The 9,644-nt window shown below is 39.0% G+C and overlaps 1 protein-coding gene across 1 annotated transcript in view; it reads left to right on the forward strand.

Annotated features, from left to right (window-relative positions):
• Positions 1–8,572, forward strand: part of St8sia6 (ST8 alpha-N-acetyl-neuraminide alpha-2,8-sialyltransferase 6) — a 129,943-nt gene extending 121,371 nt beyond the window's left edge. Inside the window, exons 6-8 of the mRNA XM_028764791.1 lie at positions 2,772–2,884; positions 6,009–6,101; positions 7,273–8,572. Coding sequence (XP_028620624.1) covers positions 2,772–2,884; positions 6,009–6,101; positions 7,273–7,741 — 675 coding nt within the window. The 3' untranslated portion in view covers positions 7,742–8,572. The remainder of the gene's footprint in view (positions 1–2,771; positions 2,885–6,008; positions 6,102–7,272) is intronic.
• The last annotated feature ends 1,072 nt before the right edge of the window (positions 8,573–9,644 follow it).

A 9,644-nucleotide genomic window follows, 5' to 3' on the forward strand; every position in this document is an offset into this window, starting at 1 on the left:
CTAGGTACAGGATGCTGATGTTTGCTTGCATTCTGTTGCTCAGCTCAGAGCAGCACCTTGAAAGGAAGAACCGTCCAAGTTGATAATTCTGTATGTTAACGACTGCATGTACTTCCCGTTAGCCAGAATTGTTTGTTTTTAGTTGGCAAAAGAGAAATTCTGCAGTGACCTGGATAAGATGATGTCACCTTGTGCTGCTTCCATTTTACCTTCCAAGACTGGGATTCAGGATGCAAGCATCCTCCTTCACAAGGTTCACAAGGTCTCCTCTGCTCCTCCGTGCCCATAGCTCCCTAGAACCCCCAGAACAGCTTGCCATAAAACCTTTCCATCAAAAACTATGAAGTACCTACTCCCAAAAAAACTGCTTTATTTTTAGGGGATATTGAGTTTTGTAATTTATTTCAGCTCCTAGTGAATCCCCAATCCCTAGGCATATGGCTATTTCTTCCCAATTGACTAAGAAACCAGAGAAAACAGTCGTTATTTTGAGGGCTTCATTTGAGATATGTTTCTCTTAGCAATCTTTGATATTGTGCCATAAAGAGCATAGTTGCATTATTGCATCCCACCCAGTCTATAAAATTCAGAATTTATTGAGACACCATTGAGTAAAGACTCTAGAGCCATCCTGAGTTTGAATTTCAGAGATGAGACAGCTTTTGCTATCTGAAAAGCATTCATTTAAAAGCTAGGCACCATGCCGGGCCTTCTGGAGAGAGGGGAATGAAGTGTATCATGGACATGTTAATGCACTGACTAGTAACAAACTGGGCTGAGGGGTGGTTGAGAGCAGCCCGGCTGGGTCCTAGCTCAGGCCTGCCTGTCTAGAGCCCCTGCTTCAGTGTACCCCTCTACTTTCCTATCTGTAAAATGCTCACACAATGATTGTGTGAGTTAAATCTGCTAGGACATTAGGGATATGGAACAGTGCCTCTCATACAATAAACATAATATGACAATTAAAATTTAAAGGCAAGCCTACAAAAACCTCTGTGCGCTTGTGAAGCATCTCTCTGATGCAGTCTCAGGAGCTGGTGCCTGTGATGGTGGCTCAGGGGTGGGGGTGGGGGGGTTCAGGCACCCTTAGAACCACAGTCAGTGGGGCCAGAGACTTAGCTTTGAGGACAGGGGAGTCTTGGTGTTGTAACTTCTCCCATACTCTGTGGTTTAGATCCTACATCATGGCCAATTTTATGTTACTGGTGATTTAACTGCCAGCTCACAGAATTGCTGAGTGTTGCCCAGTCGGCTCTTGCAATGTCAAATGAGCCAGCTCTAACACACAGCTGGGAATGCACGGTGGGGGAATGCAATGGGCCAGCAAGTGCTTATGAAAAACTCACTACGAGCACTGAATTGTTCTAGCAGTGGGATGAGAGATGAGAGGAAATGACAAATGAAGAAACACGTACTCTGCCTGTGCGGATATACACTCTAACGTAAGAGACAAAAGGACTCCATCACTGTAGGGTGTGAGTCCAGGTCTCCAGGACACTCTTTTACTTCAATGGATGTAGAACAGTAAGGGACATACATATTGTTAAACGGTGTATTTTATATGTGGGGTTGTAAAGAAGATGTGCAGCCTTTCAGGGTAACCAGAATTAGTGAGTCTTGGGAGGGAATGAAAACCTTGTCAGCCCAGAGGTGTCCCCAAACTGCACTGATGACCACTAGTAGGGTTGGCCAGCATAAATTCAGTGACCTCTCTGAGCCTGCATGTCTAAGGATTAGTGGAGCAAAGATAGTTTTGATAAATAATCTTTAATTTTACACATCGAAATAGAAGATTTAAAGCTGGTCTCTAACTTCTCTATTTTTTTCCCTTTTAAATCCTGAAATGCTTGTTGTAAAGGCACCATATGTAATTTTTCTGTTCTTCTTTCATCATTCTGTGCAGTAAGAGATATGGTATGTTCGTGGAAGATAGGAACAGGAGGATCAGGCATCCCAGGCCATCCTCAGCTACCTAGTGGCTATCCTCAGCTACATAGTGATGTTGAAACCAGTCTGACTTACATGATGAAATAGCTTCAATAGAAACATTATACTACAGTTTACATACAAGCATATTTTCAAGCCCTCCATTCCAGACATTTTTATCCCTCCCAAGAGGAATGAAACAAACTTACATGATTTAAAAAAAAAACCTATGAAGCAATAAATTGACCATAATGATAAGCATTTATTTACTTATTTAGATGTATGTGTGTGTGTGTGTGTGTGTGTGTGTGTGAACATGAATATGAAGGCACACAGAGACATAGAAGCCAGTAGAAGATGTTGGATGTCTTCCTGGATTGCTCTTCAACATACGTTTTGAGACAGGCTCTCTCCTGGAACCTGGAGCTCACTGCTTAAGTTAAGACTGGCTGACCAGCAAACTGGAACTCCCAGGATGCACCTGCCTCCTGCTACCCTATGCTAGATGGCAGACATCTACGATTTTACATGGGAGCTGGGAATTTGAACTCGCGTCTTCTTGCTGTCACATCAAAGGCTCCTATTAGAGGAGTCTTCTCCTTTAGCCCCGGTGCTGCTTATTTTTCCCCCTCTAAAGTCTGTTTCTGTTTTTTTGTCTTACTCTTTTTTTCTTCTCCTAAACACATATGAAAAGTCAAGCTTCTGGAACCCAACTGATGGCATTTGTGGTTTCTTTTCTGTAAGGGTTCTGGGGATTGGATTTCTTCTTCTGAGCCATATTGTTGCCTTACATCTAGTTGTTAAGCAAGCCTGTGTTGTGATTGGTTTCCTCTCTCTCTCACCAGTCACAGCCTTTTGTGGATTATCCCTATAACCAGTGTGCAGTGGTTGGCAATGGGGGAATTCTGAACAAGTCTCTCTGTGGAGCAGAAATTGATAAATCTGACTTCGTCTTCAGGTGAGTTTTGCCAAGATGATTTCTTAGAAACTGAGGAGCTATTGACTTTTAAAATGTACCAAAAGCATGTCCTATGTCAATTTTGCCTTTGTCTTTGTGATTGCACTGCTAACATCTACAGGTTGCCCAGATAGGCTTTCTTGGAGGTCGTGGGACTCATGAGTTTCTGGGCGTATTCACTTCAGTACCATAAGGATATGTAAGGAGAAACTGTGAAATCACAGGGAGGTTTGGGACTATGGAGCTTATCAGAGCCCTTAGCCTGTAGATGGTGCCAGGGTTCCCTTGGAAAGCTCCCAGGAGGAACATTTCTCTGACCTTGAAGATCTTTGCTCTCACCGACCATTGCAAGGGATTTTGCTCTTCAAGTAACACTAGGAAAGATGCTGACCTAGACATTTTACACACACACACACACACACACACACACACACACACACCATTGTTTCCCAGATTGAAAATTAATGTATATTACACATATACTCAATTCTGGTCCCTTAAAGTATTTTTGTCTGAAGCCAAGGTAGTTTATGAAAACACACACAAAGTCGTCTTGTGTGTGCTCCATGCTAATACTTGGTATAAAACATCCTACTTTAGGATATGACATAGGTGACTTTTCCAGCTGTGATGACTTAGAAGAGGGAGCAGAAGTCCACTTCTTTCTGTTCTAGGAACATCAATGTTGTTGAGATGCTTTGGTCCCTGTGGATTTGATGCTACTGCTCTATAGATTAACAAAAGCCACAAACCAGAATTCAAAAAGTAGTTCCTCCCTTACTTTCACCTCATGTTCGTAATTTATATTGGTAGTAATTACACAATGGTCAATCTGATGGTCCAGAAATGATTGAACACTCATTGACTTCTTTATAGAACAGTGTCTGTACTCTTCATGTTTCACATTGACAAGATCAGCATCGGAATCTGTTATCCATTGTTCAAATCCTCAGTGTTTGTATGTGGTTTGGGGGGTGTCAAAATGAAGATAAGTAATGGTTCATGTGATAGGCTCTTTATAGACTTAAAATCCCCCAAACATCTGTGGTGAGTATTATGCAAAAGCATTAATTTTACTTTATAGCAGCCATAGAAAGAATAATTTAGGCTTAAAGTCTAGGAAAAAGTCTCAGCAGACAGTAGATTTATAACTTTAAGACAAACCCTGGGTTTCCAGGTTCTGCTTTAGCTGACGCTAGGATTTTTCTGAACATGCTCTTTCTTCTGAAGTTGGCCATTCAAACTGGAAGCAAAATTAGGGCTACATATGGTGGATGTCATTAAAATGTATTTAGTTTTTAAGCCTGTATTTGTTTAGTTTTTGGCCTGTGCTTGCTCATCACACAGTGAGTTTGCCCATTTGTTTTCATTCCAAACATTGGGAGTTACACATTAAGTGTATAAGGAACACATATGGCCATAACTACATTATATTGTATGCTATAGCTACACTGTTACATCTGTTTTTACATAAATATCTTAATCTATTATACACACATGCATATAAAAGGATGCACACACACATTTTCCATCAAGTCTCCAGTTATATTAGAAACCACTTTTAAACCTGGCATGGTGACTTATGCATGGAGACAGAGGTAGAAGGGTCACTGAGAGTTTAAGGCCAACCTGGGCTTCAGAGTGAGCCCAGGTCAGCCTAGGCTACAAAGAAGGACCCTGTCTCAAGCAACAACGAATCACTTTGGAAACTTCAAAAGAATATGTGTCTGTGATTTGTTGCAGAAGGCCACTGATAAGGTCCTTTCTTGTGACCTCCTATCTATAATGAATTCATATTTTCTGATGTATATTTTATATCAAAGTGAGAGGGATATATTTCATTTATTCCTGTGTTTCATCTGGTGTGAAGCAGAATCTTGCAGCTCCATTCACATTGCAGATGGTGTGGGCTGTACACAGCTTTCCTGGGGGGCACTCAGTATTTACTTTCCATGCTTCTCCTTTAAAAAAAAATAGTCTAATTGAAATTTAAAGAATATCCTCATTTTAATGTGATTGGAATATACTCAAAATTAGCATCTCTCATGGCTTCCCAATGAAAAATGAATACTCCAGGTTTATGACACCAGGATGAGAACTGCTACAAAAAACACTAGAGTTTCCTTTATTTGGTGATGAAGTCATCCATATGGAGATCAGGAGATGCTAGTGTTCCTATGTAGGTCTTATTTCTGGGAGACTTTATTACCATATTTTCTACCTTGGCTTCTTTAACTCTATATGGATCATTCCATTGTAAGAATATAATCAGGTCATGACTTCAATAAAAAAAAAAAACTTGAAAATCCTTCAGAAGTATGTTGGGAAAAGATTTGTCTTGGTACTTACAAATGTCAATGAAAATACTAAAATCACTTATCAAATTGATGTTGACCAATGTTGAAACAAGTACATCCTGTACTTGTTGGTATTTTCAAGTGGAAAGCAGGTGGGTTTTGGGGTTCTTACCATAGCACTGGTTTCCTCCGAGATTATAACAGTTATCAAGTGTGTGTGTATGTGTGTGTGTCTGTGTGTGTGTGTGTATGTGTTATATGTGTGTATATGTGTGTATATGAGTGTGTATGTGTGTGTATGTGTGTGTGAGTGTATATATGTATGTGCTTTATGTACGTATGTGTTTATGTGTATGTGTGTGTGCCTGTATATGTATATGTATGTCAAATGTTTGTATATATGTGTGTATGTGTGTGTATATGTGTGTATGAGTGATGTTTATGTGTGTTTGTGTTTTTGTATATGTGTGTATGAGTGTATATGTGTGTTTATGTGTTTTTGTGTATGTGTGTATGAGTGTATATGTGTGTTTATATGTTTTTGTGTATGTGTGAATATGAGTGCGTATGTGTGTATGTGTGTCTATGTGCATGTATGTGTGTATGTGTGCATATTTGTATGTGTATGTGTGTATGAGTGTTTATGAGTGTGTGTGTGTATGAGTGTCTATGTGCATATGTGTGTATATGTGTGTATATATGTGTATGTGTGTATAACTGTATATGTATGTATGTGAGTATATGTATGTATATGTGTGTGTGTATGTGTGTATACATCTGCTTTTTACAGGTTATATTTTGAAAATATTTTTTCTTCTTTTTTTCAGGTGTAACCTCCCCCCAATCACAGGGAGTGCTAGTAAAGATGTTGGAAGCAAAACGAATCTTGTGACTGTCAATCCCAGCATCATAACACTGAAGTGAGTGCCTGCAAGTTGCACAACTCCTCAGAGCATTTTCTGATCACTTCACACAATCCTCCTGATGCTGATGCTGACACACCACATGATGTGACACATGGCTGAGCCAGCTTCTGGGGAAAACACAAAAGAGTACATCCACAAAGTTTGACAGATACACTTCATCAGAAGAGTGACTCAATTGTACTTCTAGTGTCATGAGCTATGTGTTTCTAATAAATTCTTCTAAAGAAGAATTTATTTCTTCAACTTAAAAAGTAGAGAAGTCAGTTTCTTCCATTTTCTTTCAGAGTCTCTGTGCTATTTACACCTTTTCCTTGGTGCTTAGTGTTTCTTGACAAAACTGTTTGTTTAGAAGTTTTGGAGGAAGCACTCACATAGCCCGACAAAGCATTGCTTGTTTTCATTTTGAATAGTTTGTTACTTGGAATAATTTTCATGGCCCCCTTCTGTAATGTAACTGTTACAGAATTCGTTCATAAAAGTTCCACATACACATTCTTTATTGTTTCTGTCATCATGGCTAATCATTAGTAATAGAATACAGTCTTGTGCTAGAATCTTGGAGTGGAAACAAAACAAAACAATGTAGCCATCTTCCACAAGCTAATTGTGAAAATATTTTACATGAATGAGTTCTTTCTAAGGTGTCATGTGAAGCAGAAAGGCTATCATCTATCTATCTACCTATTTCCTCTCTCTCTCTCTCTCTCTCTCTCTCTCTCTCTCTCTCTCTCTCTCTCCTTACACACACATTTCAGGCAGGCATAAGCTTTCTAAACAATGCTTCTATTTGTTGAGTAAATGTGTATAAAATTATAACTTTTAAATATGTACAGGCTATGATACTTGGTTAGGCATAAGTTAAATGTTTTAAAAATCCAAAGCAACACTAGATAACATTGCTGGGTTGTAATATAAAATAATAGAAGAAATATCTGTCTAGCAATAAGTCTTTGTAGCTCAAGAAAGAAGAATGAAGACCAGGCTCTTAATACTTACTTGATACTTGATCAATGGTTTTCACTCAGTGGTTTGATTTTTTAGTGTAATGAATATAAACAGTTGCATTTTTGACCAGATGTATATTCAACATCAAATAACCAAAATTATTGCTATTATTATTACTATACTGTGACAGGCCTTTTTTTTTCTTTTTTTAATTTGCCAGATACAAGAATTTGAAGGAGGAGAAAGCAAGGTTTCTGGAAGATATTTCCTCCTATGGAGATGCATTTCTTCTCCTGCCAGCCTTTTCCTTTCGGGCCAACACTGGCATCTCTCTTAAAGTCTACCAAACACTCAAAGAATCTAATACGAGGCAAAAGGTTCTCTTCTTCCATCCCAGGTACCTGAGACACCTCGCTCTTTTCTGGAGAACTAAAGGGGTGACTGCATTCCGCTTATCCACAGGCTTGATGATTGCAAGCATTGCGGTAGAGCTGTGTGAAAACGTGAAGCTCTATGGATTCTGGCCCTTCTCTAAGACTGTGGAAGAAACGCCTCTCAGTCACCATTACTATGACAACAAGTTACCCAAGCATGGCTTCCACCAGATGCCTAAAGAGTACAGTCAAATGCTCCAGCTCCATATGAGAGGCATCCTCAAACTGCAATTCAGCAAATGTGAAACGGCTTAACATCTCTCAGAACGAGAATGATTTCAGTGGTTGGAGTGGGTGTGTCACGGCATCTCCAAACGCTATGGAAGAAAGCTCAGAACATGGAGGATTACAAAAGAGCTCCCCAACTTGGCTAGACCAAAGCCCCCCACTAACTTCGCCATCCCCACATGTTACTCATTCTCACCTTCAATGTTCTTTCTCTGAGATATCAGACTCCAACAAGTAAAATGAGATAATTTTTCAAATTGGCGTAGAATTTGATTTGAGGCAGGGACTCACGGAATGCTTCCTTGTTCCGATCCGTGATAGCCATTCCCACCTCTATCAGAGTGGTAATGAAACTGTGCAATTGTGCCAAAGACTCTTTCTGAAGACAATGTCTGAATCATGCACCTAGTTCTTACTCACAGATCTTCTCTTATTAATAAACCCTTCCCATTATCCTCTCCCTCCTAAAAGAGTACAGAAACAAAATACCCTTGATGATTCAGGAAGAACTTTTTTACTTAGCAATGTGCCTGCTTCTGATTCAGTTCACTCGTGACGCTAACTGCTTTGAGGTGTTGGTTGGATTTGGGGCGTTTCTTCATCTTGTCTATAGTTTCCTTACCTTTATCAGTTTGTACTCAAGCTTCTGTTTTTCTCCCTCCCAATGACAGGATCCACTCAATGACATAAAGTAGTTTCAGTATCTTCTAATACGTTGACTCATCACAAAGTTACTTGTCTGATTTAAAAAAAAAATAGTGAACATCTATTTGATACCAGACCCGAGGACCATCCTCTGTTGGAGGATGGGAAGATATTTTCACTGGCAGGAAAGCCCGTGTGCACTATTAATTGATAAGATACCACAAGCATCATCACAACAGTTATGAACACAGTGCTGAGAGGATCATAGACAGGATGGTTAAATCTGATTCCAGTAGAATCAACTTCAATGTATCTATTTCAGAGAAGAGTTGATTTCACAATTAAAACTAGAAAATGAGCCAACTCTTAGCAAATTAAGTGGATTCTGGGTAAAAGAATGGAACAGGAAGAGAATGCTGTCCCCTTAATTCTGATTATTCAATGGAGTATGCTGGAAGTATATTGTGAGGTTGCCCTGAAAACTGTGTGTTGGGAGAGAGTACAGTGCATGGGCGTGTCAGCTTTTCCCACACTGGTGAAGAGGTATGAGTAATTCACAGACAATCACTTGACAAGGAAGCTTAGGACGGAAACACCTAATGCATTCCTCCAAGAAGAGATGAATGTTTTCATGAGAAAATACACTCATAAGCTCAGCATCGGTTTTGAGTAAAATTTGAGTAGATGTTAAATATGAACATTTTACACCCTTACTCGTGTCCCCGTGATACCCTTTAATGTAAGCACATTTATTAAGTTATTTGACTTACTGCATATTTATGCGTGTATATTCCTCTTCATCATGGATGTTGCCAAGAAACAGAAGTATAGGAGGTGAGGTCTATAGAAAAATATAAATTTCACTATTTAAATCTTAGCTGAGCAGGTTTGTTGTTTACCAAATGCTTTCTTGAAGAGACAGTACCCTGTGTATTCTTCATTCTGATACAGTATCACCTTGTATTTGACATTTGTAATGTTATTTCAAGTTTGCATCTCGTTCATTCTTTTATAGCAAATCAAACTTATTAGCTTTAGAAATGTGTCAGACATTCATATATAAATATTTTGCAAAGGGTAAAAGGCTTTTCTGTTAAATAAAATGAAATTTATTTATTATCTTCTTCTGGTGAACAGAGGCTCTTTTATGCTGCTGTTAATGGATTTAATTAGCTTTAAATGATCTCCTAGCAACACTGGTCATGTGTCAATCATGGTATTAGCAACGGAATCTTTTAAAAAGTAGATCAGAAAACTATTATTTTTATAGTTAACAAAAATGTTT

The sequence above is a fragment of the Grammomys surdaster genome, unplaced genomic scaffold, assembly GCF_004785775.1.
Source record: "Grammomys surdaster isolate TR1022 unplaced genomic scaffold, NIH_TR_1.0 146, whole genome shotgun sequence".
NCBI classification, from domain to species: domain Eukaryota; kingdom Metazoa; phylum Chordata; class Mammalia; order Rodentia; family Muridae; genus Grammomys; species Grammomys surdaster.